The following is a 19,052-nucleotide window of genomic DNA, read 5'->3' as shown; positions in this document are numbered from 1 at the left end:
CCCTTGAAGCCTCAAGGGCCTAGCTTTGAAATCCCCTTGGAGGTGTTAAGCAATTGAAAAAATGGCACATTATGAACATTTGTTCTGAAATTTTCATTTGATGTCATAGGTTGATTACATATTTTTTTATCCACTTGTTTTCTTCTTAAATTATGTGCTTACAATAGGCATGAAATTTTCTAGCTTAATCATCAATAGTTGTAGCTCTGAATACCTTCATTTTCCAGTGAACAATCTTGAAAATAAATCTAAAATCTCTTGACTGCATGTAAAATTTTTTATTTCTGAAACTAGTTTCTCAGTCCATATAATATCAGAATGTATTCAAATACTTTCAAAGTGATATGACTTATTTTTCAAGTTTTTCTAAATTATTGATCAGTTAAATATGATTCTAGCCAGTCATGGTGGCTCATACGTGTAATCCCAACACTTTAGGAGGCCAAGGCAAGTAGATCACTTGAGCCCAGGAGTTCAAGACCAGCATGGAAAACATAGCAAGATACTGTCTCTACTAAAGACAAAAAATAACTGGTCTTGGTGGCATGTGTCTGGAATTCCAGCTACTTAGGAGGCCGAGGTGGGAGGATCACCCGAGCCTGGGAGGTCAAGGCTGCAGTGAGCTGTGATCACACCTCTGCAAGACAGAGAGAAACCCTGTCTCAAAAAAAAAAAAAAAAAAGCGATTCCAAGTTCCAATGCTAGTTTAATGTCCTAGGTTTGCAACTGGTTATGGAAGCCCATATTTTTAGTAAGAACATATTCTACTCAAAGATTTCTATTGGTATCATAAGTAGAATACAGTACTAAATACTCACCTGGAATTTCTCTCTGGAATTTTTGTTTCCTGGCCTGAGTGTGGGAGGCAAAGTGCCTGCAATGTTCTTACAAATCTCCATTCTCTGCAATTCTAAACAGTGCAGCAAAGGAATGTCCAAGTCTGAAAGGTTATGTAGACTTTTTCTGAGACTCTCATTTACATTTATCACTAAATTAAAAACATACATGAATAGTTTTTAGAAGACCAGGTCAACAGCAATGTCTCCAAAACGGTAGAGTTGGATTGAGGGCAGGAGTTATGTCTAATTTATCTTCCTACACCCGGACCTCCCACCCTTACAGGAGTCTAGCTCAGGAATACTTGAGTATGTTCTTGGCTTTATCATTAAAGAGCATTTAAGAAGTGAATGATTGTATTTTGCATATGGCATAACAGAAGGTGAGATGAACAACACTAATGAAAGGACAGGCCTATAAAAGCCGAGCACTCCATGGAATAAACAAAGCTAGGTAAGGTATTTGTAGTGTGGGGGTGGCCGAAAATTCATTTTTCAACAAATAAGTGCCTCACTGGAACTCGGAACAAACAATTAAGTATGGCGATAGGTACCTTGGGGCTGTTAGAAGCACCTCCTTAAATATAAACCCAAACAAATTAAGGTTTTGTTTTTGTTTTTGTTTTTGAGACAGTATTGCTCTGTCGCCTAGGCTGGAGTGCAATGGCATGATCTTGGCTCACTGCAACCTCCGCCTCCCAGGTTCAAGCGATTCTCTTGCCTCAGCCTCCTGAGTAGCTGGGATTACAGGGCACCTGCCACCACTCCCGGCTAATTTTTGTATTTTTAGTGGAGACGGAGTTTCACCATGTTGGTCAGGCTGGTCTCGAACTGCTGACCTCGTGATTTGCCCACCTTGGCCTCCCAAAGTGCTGGGATTACAGGAGTGAGCCACCACGCCCAGCCCAAATTAAGGTTTTAAAGAGGATTTCATATTTATCAGCAATAAAACGACATTAACTTAAAAATGAATTGCTCGGCCGGGCACGGTGGCTCAAGCCTGTAATCCCAGCACTTTGGGAGGCCGAGGCGGGCGGATCACGAGGTCAGGAGATCGAGACCATCCTGGCTAACACTGTGAAACCCCGTCTCTACTAAAAATACAAAAAATTAGCCGGGCATGTTGGCGGGCACCTGTAGTCCCAGCTACTCGGGAGGCTGAGGCAGGAGAATGGCGTGAACCCCGGGAGGCGGAGCTTGCAGTGAGCCGAGATGGCGCCACTGCACTCCAGCCTGGGCGACAGAGTGAGACTCCGTCTCAAAAAATAAAAATAAAAAAATAAAATAAATAAATAAATAAAAATGAATTGGTCGGGCATGGTAGCTCCTGGCTATAATCCCAGCACTTTGGGAGGCCGAGGTGGGAGGATCACTGGAGCCCAAGAGTTTGAGACTAGCCTGGGCAACATAGTGAGACCCCAATATAGAGAGTACATCTTTATTTGATTCAATTTACATAAGATTCTAGAAAGTCCAAACTATTCTACAGTGACAGAAAACAGAGTCGATGGTTGAGTAGGGCAGGGAGAGGCTAGAGAAAAGAATTACAAACGGGCACAGGTAAACTTTTAGACTGTGATACATATGTTCACTATCTTGATCTTGGTGATGGTTTCACACATATATAGTTATATCAAAATGTATTGAATTGTACACTTTAAATACTGTGTGCCAAAATACCTCAATGAAGCTGTTTTTTTAAAATCTGGTAAAAAAGAGGGAAAGAGAAGGACAGAGGGAGACAGAGAGAATATGAATGAATTCTAGGTCCTTTCTTACAATTCTTTCTTGTTCAAGGACACCAGATGGTGTCTGATTATAAACTTTTTTTTTTCAGCACTTCGCTGCATTTTTTTTTTTTTTTTTTGAGATGGAGTCTCTGTCGCCCAGGCTGGAGTGCAGTGGTGCAATCTCTGCTTACTGCAAGCTCCGCCTCCTGGGTTCACGCCATTCTCCTGGCTCAGCCTCCTGAGTAGCTGGGATTACAAGCGCCCGCCACCATGCCCAGCTAATTTTTTGTATTTTTAGTAGAGACGGGGTTTCACCGTGTTAGCCAAAATGGTCTTGATCTCCTGACCCTGTGATCCGCCCGCCTCGGCCTCCCAAAGTGCTGGGATGACAGGTGTGAGCCACCGCGCCCAGCCTTTGCTGCATTTTTAACTGCCAAGATGTACTATAGGCTTAACTTTCTAGTCTTTTTTTTTGAGACGGAGTCTCGCTCTATCGCCCAGGCTGGAGTGCAGTGGCGCAATCTCGGCTCACTGCAAGCTCCACCTCCCGGGTTCACGCCATTCTCCTGCCTCAGCCTCTCCGAGTAGCTGGGAATACAGGCGCTCGCCACCACGCCCGGCTAATTTTTTTTTTTTTTTTTTGTATTTTTAGTAGAGACGGGGTTTCACGGTTGTCTCGATCTCCTGATCTCGTGATCCGCTCGTGATCCGCCCGCCTCGGCCTCCTAAAGTGCTGGGATTACAAGCGTGAACCACCGCGCCCGGCCAACTTTCTAGTCTTATGTAGAGCTGGCCTATAAAATCCTTCACTTCAGTTGGTCCTATCTCCTCTTGGACCTAGAATGCAGTTTATACTCCCCTTGTCTCTGCTTCCATTTGCTGGGATGTTTCCTTCATTCTAAATGGTCCAAGTTTTCTCTATCCTTTCAGGCCTAATGAAAGTAAGATTTATTTCATCTATTCTATCCTATCTATTTCCACAGAAAGAATTATGTACCTTCTTCATGTTTCTCCAGTATTTATAATCTAAACTGCTCTTTTGACACCAATTTGCTGCCTTGTATTATTTGCTTTTCATGTGCATACGTCTTATCTTTTAGATTATGAACATCTTTGAGGCAAGGACTGGGCCATATTTAGCTTTGTGTCTCTCCCAAGGCACTTAATAGGTGCGTAATAAGTGTCAATTTAAAACACCTCACTTTTAGTCTTTCCAATGCACTTTCTCAGCCATTATCTCATTTGATCATTACATCAACACTATGAGATTGGAGGAGCTAGAAATAAGTTATATCCTCCTTTTGACAGATAAGGACCCTGAAGCCCAAGGTCACACAACTTGTAGAGACAGAGATGGAACAGATAATTGCACATGAAGGTCTGATCCAATTCAAGGCTTCTTTGCATCACTATCCCCTCTGTCCTCCTACCTGAAGACAGCCTGCTGCATCCTTCACCCCCTCATTCCCCAAAGTACTTTAGCCAAAGCTTTGTAGTACCATATTAGAGAACTTGACAAATCTGGGAGACAAATTTTCAGTAGATTTCCGTTCAGCTCTGAGTCACCAAAGCATACCTGCTATTTTGTACCAAGTGCCGTTTGCTACGGACATTATGCCTGATATTTAACGTTACTGTGCTTCAGAGTTGAGGAAGCATAAATGATTTTTAAAAGCTTTAGAAAATGACAGCAGTTTAATATTAAGCATGAAAGGTGGCAGCTGATGAGCTGACCAAGAATATAAAATTTCTTCACTGGACCACATCATTCCTCTATGCATATTAATAGAATTCTGTAGCTGCTACTGAAGGAAAAGGCGAAACTCCCCATCTCTCAGCACACCTAACGGAGATTCCTTCCCTACCACTCCAGGCTATCACCTTATCTGATGTAAGAGATGTGATATACTCGGCACAGTTTACTTAGCATTACATATTTTTTTTGTATTTTTTTTTTTGTAGAGATGGGGGTCGTCTCGCCATGTGGCCCAGGCTGGTCTCGAACTCCTGGGCTCAAGTGATCCTCCTGCCTCGGCCTCCCAAAGTGCTGGGATTGCAGGCATGAGCCACTGCACCCTGCCTAAATATTTTCTTTATTTTTAATTTTTATTTATTTTTAATTTTTTTCGAGACCGAGTCTCACTCCGTTGCCCAGGCTGGAGTGCAGTGGCATGATCTCAGCTCACTGCAACCTCTGCCTCCTGGGTTCAAGCAATTCTCCTGCCTCAGCCTCTGGAGCTAATTTTTTGTATTTTTAGTAGAGACGGGGGTCTCACCAGGTTGGCCAGCCTGGTCTCAAACTCCTGACTTCAGGTGATCTGCCCGCCTCAGCCTCCCAAAGTGCTGGGATTACAGGTGTGAGCCACCATGCCCAGCTCTTTTTTTTTTTTTAATTTATATTTTAAAAATAATTCACCGAACGTGTGGGTGGGAGTGAGGGTTGGGTTTAAGGTTAAGACAGGTGGGCCGGGCGCGGTGGCTCATGCCTGTAATCCCAGCACTTTGGGAGGCCGAGGCGGGCGGATCACGAGGTCAGGAGATTGAGACCATCCTGGCTAACATGGTGAAACCCCATCTCTACTAAAAATACAAAAAAATTACCTGGGCGTGGTGGCGTGCGCCTGTGGTCCCAGCTACTCGGGAGGTAGGGGCAGGAGAATCGCTTGAACCCGGGAGGTGAGGGTTGCAGAGATCGCGCCACTGCACTCCAGCCTGGGAACAGAGCAAGACTCCGTCTGGGAAAAAAAAATAGATTAAGACAGGTGAAAGATTTGGCCGGGCAGATTGCTTGAGGTCAGGAGTACGAGACCATCCTGGCCAATATTGTGAAACCCTGTCTCTACTAAAAATACAAAAATTAGCCAGGCGGGGTGGCTTGTGCAGGTAATCCCAGCTACTCGGGAGGCTAGGGCAGGAGAATCGCTTGAACCTGGGAGGTGGAGGTTGCAGTGAGCCGAGATCGTGCCACCGCGCTCCAGCCTGGCCAACAAGCGTGAAACTCCGTACCCCCAAGAAAACAAAAAACAAAACAGGCGAATGAGGAATGAGCGATAATAGGGAGTCTGTGGAGGGAATTCGAGATGAAGCTGACCCTGAGGAAGCTGTGTATGGTGCCCGGCATGGGCTGGGCTGGGCGGGCAGCGCCTCAGAGCCAGGCCCTGGTGAGGAGACTCGCAGGACGCGGCGTGGGTGGCAGGTCTGGGAAGGTTCTGAGAGCTATTGGGACAGGTTTAGACCCCGCAAATGGCGACCTCGAACTTAACCGTTTGTGCCTCAGTTCTCCCCCTCTGTAAAATGAGTATGATGGTGACTTCCTCACAGGACGCTTTAAGAGCTAAACGAGGCCTGGCCGGGGGCGGTAGCTCACGCCTGTAATCCCAGCACTTTGGGAGGCCGAGGCGGGTGGATCACGAGGTCAGGGGTTCCATACCAGCCTGGCCAAGATGGCGAAACCCCGTCTCTACTAAAAATACAAAAATTAGCCGGGCGTGGTGGCGGGCACCTGTAATCCCAGCTACTCGGGAGGCTGAGGCAGAGAACTGCTTGAACCCAGGAGGCGGAGCTTGCAGTGAGCCGAGATTGCGCCACTGCACCCCAGCCTGGGCGACAGAGCGAGACTCCGTCCCCCCTCCCCCAAAAAAAAAAAAACGAGGCAAAGCAAGCAAAATGCTTGGCGTAGTGCCTGACTCATCGTAGGCCCTCAATAAATGTTAGCAATTACTACCATTTTCTCAGCATCTGCCCTTCACTGCGGAGGCACTAAGGAGAAGGGGCAAAAAAGCCTTTCCGAGACCATCCTGTTTCCCAGTCGAGTTCCACCACCCGAGCGTGCGAACCCAGGGCGTTGGGAACCCAGCGCGCACCCGTCGAGGGGCGGGGCCTGCCGTTCCCGCCTCGAGTGTGGCCCCGCCTCCACCTCCTTCGACGCAGCCTCTAGTGCACTTTCGGCTCCTTCCCCTTCCCGGGCCTTCCAGCTTGGTCCTTCCGGGCCTCGCTTCTCCCAGCCCCTGCGCCCGGCCGGAACGAGAGGTTCCGGAGCCCCGGTGCGGGCGGGTTCTGGGGTGTAGACGCTGCTGGCCAGCCCGCCCCAGCCGAGGTTCTCCGCACCGCCTTGAGAGCTTCAGCTGCCCCAGGGTGTGCAGGTTTGCTTTAGAGGGTCGGCGGGCGGAGGTTCGGGGAAGAGGAGCTCGGGGAGAGTCATTCCGGCCAGTCCCCGGCCTCCACGGCCGGAGACCGTCGTCGCTCTTGGGAATCCTTGGCCGCCCAGACAGAAGGGAAGTAGGCGCCGGAGAGCCCGTTCTGCATTTTGATTCATCTCGGGCCCTGTAAGGGTCATATCTTGTGAAAATACCTGTAAAATCAATTTAACATTCAGTGCAGCGTGTAAAGACAGCTCTAAGAATTTAAAAGACGCCTGAGTCAGAACATTTAAATGCTTGGGTCCCTGTAGCAGCGTTTTAACACGTCTGAGTGCATAAGGTGGATAATCCAGCCTGATTGCCGTTCACGCCCTGTAACCTTTAAGAAGGGTAAAAGAAAGGCACCCTTAAAAACGCAAGGGGACACTTACCCTAGGGAGGGACGAACACCTGGCTTTTTGAAATTTGGGTTGGTCCTCATTTCCAAGTGCGAAATTTGCCTGCAAAACTTTTTATTTGCAGTCATAGATCAACGATAAACAGAATTGTTACAACACTGAGCTTAACTAAGTAGTGGCTTTTGTTGACAAGTCGATTGTGTTATTAATTCCTAATGTCTCATCCAAGGCAGGAATCGTTATCTCAGTTTTGCAGGTGGAAAAAGTTTGGCACAGAAAAAAGCATTTTCCTCAAGTTCACAGAAGCAACGGCCGGTCGGCCGGTCGAGCTGCAAATTAAGTCCCAGCATTCTGCCTCCTCAGCTGCCTCCCCCTCTAGACCATGTTAGAAAACAAATGAGTAGTTACTTTGATGTTACTCATAAAACGATCGAGTAAACCAAATGTTCTATAAACATGAAGCATTAAATCATAATAACCTTTAATGCCTGTTCAGCTTTGGGAAGCTCAGTTGCCCTTTGGAGTTTGATACCTTGCAGAGAGGAGGGGCAGAGCAAAAACATGAAAAGTAATGTCAAGGGAAAACTTTTGTCTCCTGAGGTCAAACTGTGCCCATCTTTACTGCCCCTGTGTTGGTGTCATTCCTTTCAGCGCACTCCATGTTCTGGCAAAACACCCACAGCTCACGTCCCCGTTGTAGCCACATTACGCCTTTGCATTACTCTTTTGCCACTGACCTCACTGTCAGTCTTCTTGTCACGCTCTTTCCTCCAGGTGCTCTTTTCTTAGGCTATTATGTGAAAACCAGTTGTTCAGGTGTGGACTGATTTGTCATTCCTGAAAGATGATTCTAGAGTTAATGATAAAAAAAAAAAAAAACTACCAACAGATCTTAGATGAAAGTTAAGCACAAAAAAACTATTATGGAATTTGATAGCTGAGTTATTTGGGGGGAAAAAGTAGACTTTGATTTTTTTCCCTTTTCCCCCAGTTCACTCATAACTGGGAAGCTGCAGCTCAGTTTTAACTTTGGCATAATGGTGGTGGTGGTGGAGAATCCTCTTGTTTAGACTCAGTGAATTGGAAAGCTCTCTTTTTAGGAGGCTCCTTTTGGACAGCTTGGAGCAAGTGGAAACACATGTGTGCTTAGAATGTGACATGTTTTGGCACTTGTAAATCTGTTTGTCCATAAAGCTTGTGTAAGACTTGGGACCCAGGATGTGTGGTATAGGCCCTCTGTAAAAGTCATCCTTGAGGTTCCTTTCCAGCTTGTGGACAACAGAAATTTGAACGTAAGGTAGTGTCCTTGGAGCAGCCAGCTGTTTATTCATCTTTTTGTTTTCTTTCACTTGGTTCCACAGATTAGAATCCCAAGAAAATCAAATGGCATCTGGGGATTTCTGCTCACCTGGAGAAGGGATGGAAATACTTCAACAAGGTAAGAGTAGCCATTTGCAAAAGGTTTGATGATTTATCCAGAGAGGTCTTATCCAGGTTCTTGCCTTTTCTAGTAAAAAGGATTTATTGGCTCACGCCTGTAATCCCAGCACTTTGGGAGGCCGAGGTGGGTGGATCATGAGGTCAGGAAATCGAGACCATCCTGGCTAACACGGTGAAACCCCGTCTCTACTAAAAATACAAAAAATTAGCTGGGCATGGTGGCGGGTACCTGTAGTCCCAGCTACTCCAGAGGCTGAGGCAGGAGAATGGCGTGAACCCGGGAGGCGGAGCTTGCAGTGAGCTGAGATCGCGCCACTCTACTCCAGCCTGGGCAGCAGAACAAGACGCCAAAAAAAAAAAAAAAAAAAAAAGGATTTACAAGTTTCCCCAGTATGGTTTTCCTCACAAAAGCCTATGTTTCTGAGGAAACTGGAATACATGGAGATCCTTGAACACTCTCTTACTGGAAAACAGACTACACTAATTCCTGTTAATGTTGGTTCAATATCTGCTTGTGTAGTAGACTGAAAACTCAAGATGCTCCCATGCTGATGTTAGCAAGCATATTATAAAAATAAAGGTAGCCAGCAAATTCCTTGAAGGCCTCCTTCCTACCTGTGTCTTAAATATTCTCATATCTTAGTCTCCAAAATTTCAGATCCTTCTATATCTTGAGTTCTTTCTATATCTCACATCCTTTCTATATCTTGAATCCTTCAAGAGCTTGCATTTTGTATATCTTGACTATTTCCATATTGGATGCTTCAGTACCTTAGGGAAAAAGAGAGATTTCTTATTTCCCAAAAATACTTTGGGTATAATGTTCCAAAGAATGAAAATTGGGGTGTTTTGGCAAGTAGAGGTAAAAGACCCCAACAGAGAGCATATGGAAAAAGAAATGGAAAGAAAGCTCCTTGAGCATATGGAATACCCAGAGGATCTCAATTTCTTACACTTTTTTCTCATGCCTATGCTGTTTTATACCTACATGGGTTACTCAACTCTACTGACAATTCTAAGTATTTGGGCCAGCTGGCCAGGTGTGGTGGCTCATGCCTGTAATCCCAGCACTTTGGGAGGCCAAGGCGGGCAGATCACCTCAGTTTGAGAGTTCGAGACCAGCCTGACCAACATGGAGAAACCCCGTGCCTACTAAAAATACAAAAATTAGAGGCTGGGCGCAGTGGCTCACACCTGTAATCCTAGCACTTTGGGAGGCTGAGGCGGGCAGATCACGAGGTGAGGAGATTGAGACCATCCTGGCTAACACAGTGAAACCCCGCCTCTACTAAAAATACAAAAAAAAAAAAAAAATAGCCGGGCGTGGTGGCAGGTGCCTGTAGTCCCAGCTGCTTGGGAGGCTGAGGCAGGAGAATGGCGTGAATCCGGGAGGTGGAGCTTGCAGTGAGCCGAGATTGTGCCATTGCACTCCAGCCTGGGTGACAGAGTGAGACTCCATCTCAAAAAACAAACAAACAAAAAAAACCCCAAAAATTAGCCGGGCGTGGTGGCGCATGCCTGTAATCCCAGCTACTCGGGAGGCTGAGGCATGAGAATCATTTGAACCTGGGAGGTGGAGGTTACAGTGAGCCGAGATCGCTCCACTGTACTCCAGCCTGGGCAAAAAGAGCAAAACTCCGTCTCAAAAGAAAAAAATAAAAAAGAATTTGGGCCAGCTGTGGTGACTCACACCTGTAATCCCAGCACTTTGAGATGCCAAGGTGGGAGGATCACTTGAGCCCAAGAGTTCAAGACCAGCCTGGGCAATGTAGTGAGACCCTGTCTGTAAAAAAAAAAAAAAAAAAAAAATTAGCCAGTCATGGTGGTTTGCCTTGTAGTCTCAGCTACTCAGGAGGTGGAGGGATCGCTTGATCTGGGGAGGTTAAGGCCGCAGTGAGCTGTGATTGTGCCACTGCACTCCAGCCTGGGTGCCAGAGTGAGACCCTGTCTCAAAAAGAAAAAAAATTGGGTTAGTTGAACATTTAACTTACTCTAAGTGTATTCTGTTATTCTTGTTTATGCAACTACACATCACATCCAAAGTTGGAACTTCACATGTTGTTTTTTTCCCCCCTACTTCAGGAACTCTATTAATTTTGGATGAATGAGGCATTTTGTGTATTGTGATTCCTACTAATGGTCCCTTAATTTTTATTCTATTTGTCTAATATGTACCAACTGCATTTCCATTCCCTAAGATCTTAGTTTATTACTTATTCCCCCTTAATATCCTTGTATATAATATAAATGCTTGTTACCTTGAATATCATCCCTAGTTTATTTGTGGATTTTTTAAAAATCTCATTAGATTTAGCAATCTTTCCTATAAAAATCCTAGGGGTTTTTTGGAAGTATTAAGTTATGCTCAATTATGTAAAGTAAGAGTCCACACCTTTTTTGTTTTTTTGTACCTGTGGGGACATGATGTTAAGTGTGCAGCAAACAACTTCCTCCTTGTAACCTGAGTGAAGAGGACCTGTTACAGAACCCATACTTTAGCAAGCTTCTCCTGAATCTCTCACAGCATGTGGATGAGAGTGGCTTAAGCCTCACCCTAGCAAAGGAACAGGCTCAGGTAAGGGCTTTGGGAGAAGAGATAAGAAGGGAAAATCCTGAAAGAGAGAGGGGTCCCTACCTGAGATTTTTTGGATTTCTAGGCATGGAAGGAAGTCGGACTGCATAAGACAACATGGTTGAGGTCTGAGATTTTACACAGAGTCATTCAAGAGTTGCTTGTGGACTACTATGTGAAGATACAAGACACAAATGTAACTTCTGAGGACAAAAAGGTGAGGCAAAGGCTGGGCGTGGTGGCTAACACCTATAATCCCAGCACTTTGGGAGCCTGAGGCAGGCTGATCACTTGAGGTCAAGAGTTTGAGACCAGCCTGGCCAACATGGTAAAACCCCGTCTCTACTAAAAATACAAAAATTAACCAGGTGCAGTGGCACACGCCTGTAATCCCAGCTACTCGGGAGGCTGAGGCAGAAGAATCGCTTGAACCTGGGAGGCGGAGGTTGCAGTGAGCCAAGATTGCGCCACAGCACTCCAGCCTGGGTGACAGAGCGAAACTCAGTCTCAGAAAAAAGTGAGGTGAAAGAAATGAGGTGGGGGTCGGTTAACCAGGTACAGGAATGACCAGGCCAACTGTGGCTTTGATGATGTGATCTAGGGGAAGTAGGAGCTTTGAGAAATGGGTTGTCAAAAGAGAAATGGACTGTAGTTATGGGGAAGGAGTGGATGTGTTATCAGAGTTTGAAATAGAAACGTTGACAGAAGTCACTCGCAGCTGAGTTATCTGAGGGGGGATGACATGTTTGAGGACTTTGAAAATATGTGAAAAACTGGTTCATAAGGATGGAAGAGGTGGAGTGGGAGAAGTTTCATAGTCACCTCTTTTTGTTTTTTATTCTCTCTCTCTCAGTTTCATGAGATCCTTGAACAGCGGCTACTTGTAACTGAACTGATGCGGCTCTTAGGTCCTAGCCAGGAGAGGGAGATACCTCCACTGCTGGGGCTGGAGAAAGCAGACCTTCTGGAACTCATGCCACTCTCAGAGGTTGGCGGGGAGATATTGGAACCAAATAAATGAAATGGTTTAATTTCTCTCATATCTTTAAAATTTTTTTTGTCAAGCTTTATTGTTTTTGTAAAAATGATATTCAGGGTGGTCAGACTCAAATAAGAAAAACGTTACACAGGAGCAAGTAAAAGCTGAAATACTGCATCTAGAAGCACAATATTATTATAAACAGCTTGACATAAATGGCATAATACCCTTCATGCTTATATAGAGAGTATAAGGCCGAGTGTAGTGACTTCCGCCTGTAATCTTAGCACTTTGGGAGGCTGAGGCAGGAGGATCACTTGAGTCCAGGAGTTCAAGATCAGCCTGGGCAACACAGTGAGACCTCGTCTCTACCAAAAAAAAAAAAAACAAAACAAAAAAACAACCAGGTGTGGTGGTGCACACCTGTAGTCCCAGCTACTCAGGAAACGGAGGCAAGAGGATGACTTGAGGGTGGGAGGTCAAGGCTGTAGTGAGCTGTGATCATGCCACTGTACTCCAGCCTGGGCACAGAGTGAGACCCTGTCCCAAAAAAAGAAAAGTACAGTCTATTTTCGTGTAATATATTTTGGATTTCTTTTCAAGTCAATACATAAATGTAAATAAGATGATAGCTTCTATAGCACTCTTAGCAAAGTATCTAGGCACATAGTGCTTAGTGTTATGTCATCAGTTTAAATCTCTGCTAGGATTCTATTATATGGATGTAGAATAATTTGCTTAACCTTATTGATGGATATTAAGGTTGTTTCCACATTTTTGCTGTTAGAAACCACAGGGAGATGAACATGCTGGTTCATATGTGTCTTTACCTTTGTATGATTATTTCTGTAATGTTGGTGCTAAAAGTGGGATTCCTGAGTCAGTGCATACTCATATAAAATATTGGTACCTAATGCCAAACTGCTATCCAGAAAGGTATTTTCAGGGCTCCTGGATCCCCCATGTTCTCACCAACATGGGGTCTTGACAGTCATTTTATTCTTCACTAATTTGATAGGTAAAAAATGAGTCTCTCTGATGTCTCTTGGTGCATTTTCTTTGGCTGTTATTGAGGTTATCATCATGTATTCATTGGCTGAGACGTCCTAGTTCTTACAGTCTATTCGCATTTCTGCTTTTACTTCTATGATTGCAGGATTTTGTGTGGATGAGGGCTCGGCTACAGCAAGAAGTAGAGGAGCAGCTCAAAAAGAAATGTTTCACTCTGCTCTGCTACTGTGATCCCAATTCAGGTGAGTGCTAGCTCTCTGTTCTGCTCACAGCTGGACTTCAGGGTTCCTGGTCTGCTCTTTTGAGAATAATAGATTTTGATTTTAGATTTGGGACAGAGGTTTAGAACCATTAGAGATGCTTATTTGTTTTGTTGCTGGTGGAATAAAAACAAGGACTTTTTTTTTTTTTTTTTTGAGATGGAGTTTTGCTCCTGTTGCCCAGGCTAGAGTGCAATGGCGCCATTTCTGTTCACCGCAAACTCCGCCTCCCGGGTTCAAGCGATTCTCCTGCCTCAGCCTCCCGAGTAGCTGGGATTACAGGCATGCGCCACCCTGCTTGGCTAATTTTGTATTTTTAGTAGAGATGGGGTTTCTCCATGTTGATTAGGCTGGTCTGGAACTCCCGACCTCAGGTGATCCGCCTGCCTCAGCATCCCAAAGTGCTGGGATTACAGGTGTGAGCCACTGCGCCCGGCCAAAACAAGGACTTTTGTATGGACTCTTTTTATTCAGCAAGATACCGAGTGGGAGTGTCCTCCTGCTGCAGCGAAGGATGAGTTCTCTCAGGAGGTTCAGAATGGTTTAGGGAGGAAAGTTCAGACTCATAGAACACCTTATACTCTCTGTATAAGCTTGGAGGATATAATACCATTTATGTCAAGCTGTTTATAATAATGTGTTTCTAGATGTAGTATTCATATTTCAGCTTTTACTTGCTTCTGTGTAATGATTTTCTTATTTGAGTCTGACCACCCTGAATGCATGTGTATCTTTTTTTTTTTTTTTTTTTTGAGATGAAGTCTCGCTCTGTCCCCCAGGCTGGAGTGCAGTGGCGCAGTCTCAGCTCACTGCAAACTCCATCTCCTAGGTTCACGCTATTCTCCTGCCTCAGCCTCCCGAGTAGCTGGGACTACAGGTGCCCACCACCACGCCCGGCTAATTTTTTGTATTTTTAGTAGAGACGGGGTTTCACCGTGTTAGCCACGATGGTCTCAATCTCCTGACCTCATGATCCGCCTGCCTTGGCCTCCCAAAGTGCTGGGATTACAGGCGTGAGCCACCGTGCCCGGCCCCGAATGTGTATCATTTTTACAAAAATAATAAAGCTTAACACCTGAGTCTGAACTTTCCTCCCTAAACCATTTCTTTTTTTTTTTTTTGAGGCGGAGTTTCATTCTTGTCGCCCAGGCTGGAGTGCAATGGCGCGATCTCGGCTCACTGCAACCTTCGCCTCCGAGGTTCAAGCGATTCTCCTGCCTCAGCCTCCGAAGTAGCTGGGATTACAGGTGCCTGCCACCATGCCCAGCTAATTTTTTTGTAGTTTTAGTAGAGACAGGTTTTCACCATGTTGGCAAGGATGGTCTCAAACTCCTGACCTCAGGTGATCTGCCCGCCTCGGCCTCCCAAAGTGCTAGGATTACAGGCATGAGCTACCACACTTGGTCTCCCTAAACCATTTCTATGACTTAAGAATTAAGGTCCGGGCCGGGTGCAGTGGCTTACGCCTGTAATCCCAGCACTTTATGAGGCCGAGGCAGGTGGATCATGAGGTCAGGCATTCGAGACCAACCTGGCCAATATAGTGAAACCCTGTCTCTACTGAAAATATGAAAAGTTAGCTGGGTGTGGTGGCGGTTGCCTGTAATCCCAGCTACTTGGGAGGCTGAGGTAGGAGAATTGCTTGAACCTGGGAGGTGGAGGTTGCAGTGAGCCGAGATCGTGCCACTGCACTCCAGCCGAGGTGATAGTGAGAGACTCTGTCTCAAAAAAATAAAAAGAATTAGGCTGGGCGCGGTGGCTCACGCCTGTAATCCCAGCACTTTGGGAGGCCGAGGCGGGCGGATCACGAGGTCAGGAGATCGGGACCATCCTGGCTAACACGGTGAAACCCTGTCTCTACTAAAAATACAAAAAATTAGCCGGGCGAGGTGGCGGGCGCCTGTAGTCCCAGCTGCTCAGGAGGCTGAGACAGGAGAATGGCGTGAACCCCGGGGGGCGGAGCCTGCAGTGAGCCGAGATCGCGCCACTGCACTCCAGCCTGGGCGACAGCGAGACTCTGTCTCAAAAAAAAAAAAAAAGAATTAAGGTCCAAATCTGGAATCAAAGGTAAGAGTGAAGATAATTTATTTAATAATTATGAGAACCAGACCCCCCCCCTTTTTTTTTTTTTTTAAACTCTGTCACCCAGGCTGGAGTGCAGTGGCACAATCACACCTCACTGCAGCCTTGACCTTCTGGGCTCAAGTGATCCTCTCACCTCAGCCTCCCAAGTAGCTGGCACTACAGGCATGTAGTATGCCTAACTAATATTTTAGAATTTTTTTTATAGAGACAGGGTCTCACTATGTTGCCCAAGCTGGTCATGAACTCTTGGGCTCAAGCAGTCCTCCTGCCTTGGCCTCCCAAAGTGCTAGGATTGCAGGCATAAGCCACCATGTCCAGCCCAGAATGGGGCCATTTTTAATAGATTATTAGAAGAAAACCTGTCATAAGGCAGGATTTGTGGGGCTAGATACAGGATAGGGGCACTGGAAGGTTGCTTTAGAGGGGTTGTAGCGATTAGGGTTTTCCTGTCAGTCCTCTGCCCCTTTGCTCAGATGCTGACAGTGAAACCGTGAAGGCAGCAAAGGTGTGGAAACTTGCAGAGGTCCTGGTGGGTGAGCAGCAGCAGTGCCAAGATGCCAAGAGCCAGCAGAAGGAGCAGATGTTGCTGCTGGAGAAGAAGAGTGCTACTTACTCCCAGGTTTATCAGGGCATGGGACAGCCCCTTTCCTTTATCCTGACCCCAGGAGCACTTTTGGGGAAGCCAAAGATTCCTGATCTACCCTCCTTTCTACTATCTTTATTTATGCCCTCTTCTTCCTCCATCTTGGGCTCAAGGTGCTTCTCCGCTGCCTCACTTTGCTGCAGAGGCTTCTTCAAGAACACCGGCTGAAAACTCAATCCGAGCTAGACCGCATCAATGCCCAGTACCTGGAAGTCAAGTGCGGTGCTATGATCCTTAAGCTGAGGTGAGCTGTGACCCCTGTGGATCTTAAGGGATTCTGTCTCACATATCAGCCCTCTATCCCTTACCCTAATCTCTTTCGTCTCCCTTATCCTAGCACCTGTGTGTATCCAGTAAATGTCATGTAGCAGTATTAGCTTTTGGATTACCCAAAAGCTTTCAACATCCTTGAGACTTTTCTTTTACAGTCTTCTGAAATAGGCACTTTACTGTGAGATCAATTGCTCGGGAATTCAGAGTGACCTTGTTTATCCTACCAGTGCTTAGCCCACACCTTGACCATCGGCAGGTACTGCATCCATTCCCAACCCTGCTGCTCTCAGGGACCTTCCTGCGTTGACATTTCTTTCTTCCCTCTGTCAGGATGGAAGAGCTAAAGATTTTGTCTGACACTTACACTGTTGAGAAAGTGGAAGTTCATCGTCTGATTAGGTGAGAACTCCTAAGAGTCTCGTACAGCTGTTCACAGGTGGTTCTCACATTCCCTAAACTCGTTTATTTAAAGATGTTGCCATTTTTGGCCGGGCACGGTGGCTCACACCTGTAATCCCAGCACTTTGGGAGGCCGAGGTGGGCGGATCGCTTGAGTCAGGAGTTTGAGACCAGCCTGGCCAATATGGTAAAACCCTGTCTCTACTAAAAAATACAAAAATTAGCTGGGCATGGTGGCATGCACCTGTAATCCCAGCTACTCGGGAGGCTGAGGCAGGAGAATCGCTTGAACCCAGGAGGCAGAGGCTGCAGTGAGCCAAGATCATACCACTGCACTCCAGCCTGTGCGACAGAGCGAGACTCCATCTCAAAAAAAAAAAAAAGTTTTTCATTTTTGTCCACTACTTTCTGAGGAGCAGCACCCTTATATTGTACCTTCTCTGCCCGGGCTCTTAGGGACCGTTTGGAGGGAGCCATTCGCCTACAGGAGCAGGACATGGAGAAGTCAAGACAGGTCCTGAACTCCTATGAGGTCCTTGGGGAGGAGTTTGACAGGCTGGTGAAAGAGTACACCGTACTCAAGCAGGCAACAGAGAACAAGCGGTGGGCCCTCCAGGAGTTCAACAAGGCCTACCATTGAGCTCTGGCAGGGCCAGGAAACATGGCTTCTGCATAGCTGCTGCCTCCTAATCTTCCTGCTAGTGGGACCACCTTTACCTGGGGCTGCCTTCACTACAAGGGAGAGTAGAAACGCTTACGCTTGAAACACTGCAGTCGTTTAGGCACTCTCCTGGTTTCTCTTTATTTTTTATGACTGGGCCTCTTTTGGAAAATCTAGCAAGGAGATTTATATAATTTTTATGCATAGCTGTGTGTCAGTGTCAGCCCTGTATTGTATTTGCTTATCTCTTGAATAAAGTTATGATATATATGTTAGGATTTTAGTCACTTTCCTTGGGCAAAGATTGAAAAAGAACATTGAAGGCTATATGGGTAAGGAGCGGGGAACTGAGTGGATCCAAATAGAAACAGATACATGATGCTTATGCAAAGAGTAAGAGGTAGACGTGCCAGCTTGCCTACATCAAGTCTTAGAGGCTTCATTTTGGAAGAGTACAGTGGATTAAATTTGGGCTTGCTCTTGAAGAACTATAATCTCCAGAGGAGTGCTAGATACTCAGGCAGGTAGGGAGCTATTTTCTCACTATGGGTATCAGTGTGGGAGTTATAATAACGCAGCTGAGGCTGGGAGCAGTGACTCACACCTGTAATTCCAGCACTTTGGGAGGCCAAGGCAAGAGGATCACTTGAGCCCAGCTGTTCGAGACCAGCCTGGGCAACATAGCAAGACCCCTGTCTCTGAAAATTTTTTTTTTTTTTTTTAGACAGAGTCTTACTCTGTCGCCAGGCTGGAGTGCAGTGGTGTGATCTCAGCTCACTGCAGCCTCCACCTCCCAGGTTCAAGCAATTCTTGTGTATCAGCCTCCCTAGTAGCTGGAATTACAGGCATGCACCACCATGGCCAGCTAATGTTTGTATTTTAGTAGAGACAGGGTTTTACTATGTTGGTCAGGTTGGTCTCGAACTCCTGACCTCAAGTGATCCGCCCACCTCGGCCTCCCAAAGTGCTGGGATTACAGGCATGAGCCACCACACCCAGCTGAAAAAAATTTTTTTAATTAGCAAGTGTGATGGTATGTGCCTGTAGTGCCAATTTCTCAGGAGACTGAGGTAGGAGGATCACTTGAACCCAGGAGGTCAAGGCTGCAGTGAGCCATGATGGCACCACTGCACTCAGCCTGGGTGACAGAGTGAGACCCTGTCTCAAAAAAAAACAAAAGCCAGTGGCCAGCTCAGTTATAGGAAAGGACACAAGCCACTTGTGTTCCTGGTTCCCTTGGTGTGGTTTGAGAGCTACATTTTTTCTCTAAAAGCAGAGGTTTGGAGGAGATTCCCCCTGAGGAACTAAGTTCAACAGTCTACTTAGCTTAGAACAAGGCAGAGTCCTGGCTGGTGTCAAAATAGGGGACTATGAACAGAAACAGAAGGCCTCTACCTTTATTTAGAAGAGCCTACTCAGTTTCTGAAACCACTTTCCAAGGAAATTGTCTTGGGGTATTCTTCTGCTAATATCAAATGATGGTCTGGATTTATTTACAAGAACAATTAATGTCTTTAACTCAACTTTTTTTTCTTTTTTTTTTTTAAACAGGGTCTTACTTTGTTGCCCAGGCTGGAGTGTAGTGGCATAAACATGGCTCACTGTAGCCTCAACCTCCCAGGCTCA

The 19,052-nt window shown here is 46.0% G+C and overlaps 1 protein-coding gene and 1 long non-coding RNA gene across 4 annotated transcripts in view; one reads left to right on the top strand and one right to left on the bottom strand.

The window, feature by feature from the left end:
* The first annotated feature begins 6,481 nt into the window (after nucleotides 1-6,481).
* Nucleotides 6,482-17,701, top strand: HAUS4 (HAUS augmin like complex subunit 4). 3 transcript variants are annotated; one of them, XM_032179941.2, is made up of 10 exons: nucleotides 6,482-6,700; nucleotides 8,465-8,541; nucleotides 10,976-11,118; nucleotides 11,201-11,332; nucleotides 11,969-12,103; nucleotides 13,251-13,347; nucleotides 15,924-16,069; nucleotides 16,207-16,337; nucleotides 16,697-16,765; nucleotides 17,222-17,701. In XM_032179941.2, exons 2-10 carry the CDS (start codon nucleotides 8,487-8,489, stop codon nucleotides 17,403-17,405), a joined length of 1,092 nt encoding a protein of 363 aa, XP_032035832.1. In that variant the 5' UTR covers nucleotides 6,482-6,700; nucleotides 8,465-8,486; the 3' UTR covers nucleotides 17,406-17,701. The 3 variants fall into 3 exon arrangements, with proteins under 3 accessions (XP_032035832.1, XP_032035831.1, XP_058285729.1); XM_032179940.1 differs by having other exon boundaries at nucleotides 6,482-6,708; XM_058429746.1 differs by lacking the exon at nucleotides 11,969-12,103.
* Nucleotides 8,953-19,052, bottom strand: part of LOC116484903 (uncharacterized) — a 30,674-nt gene continuing 20,574 nt past the window's right edge. The window contains exon 3 of the long non-coding RNA XR_004252703.2: nucleotides 8,953-9,314. This is a non-coding gene — a long non-coding RNA (uncharacterized LOC116484903). The remainder of the gene's footprint in view (nucleotides 9,315-19,052) is intronic.

This window comes from Hylobates moloch, unplaced genomic scaffold (genome assembly GCF_009828535.3).
Source record: "Hylobates moloch isolate HMO894 unplaced genomic scaffold, HMol_V3 SCAFFOLD_16, whole genome shotgun sequence".
NCBI classification, from domain to species: Eukaryota; Metazoa; Chordata; class Mammalia; order Primates; family Hylobatidae; genus Hylobates; species Hylobates moloch.
This window is presented reverse-complemented; position numbering and strand designations above follow the sequence as displayed.

Coding starts and splice junctions, on each gene's coding strand:
- HAUS4 (XM_032179941.2), top strand. CDS start 8,487: ATGGCATCTGGGGATTTCTGCTCACCTGGAGAAGGGATGGAAATACTT. Junction 8,542..10,975: donor GATGGAAATACTTCAACAAG/GTAAGAGTAGCC, acceptor CATGATGTTAAG/TGTGCAGCAAACAACTTCCT. Junction 16,070..16,206: donor AGAGTGCTACTTACTCCCAG/GTTTATCAGGGC, acceptor CTTGGGCTCAAG/GTGCTTCTCCGCTGCCTCAC.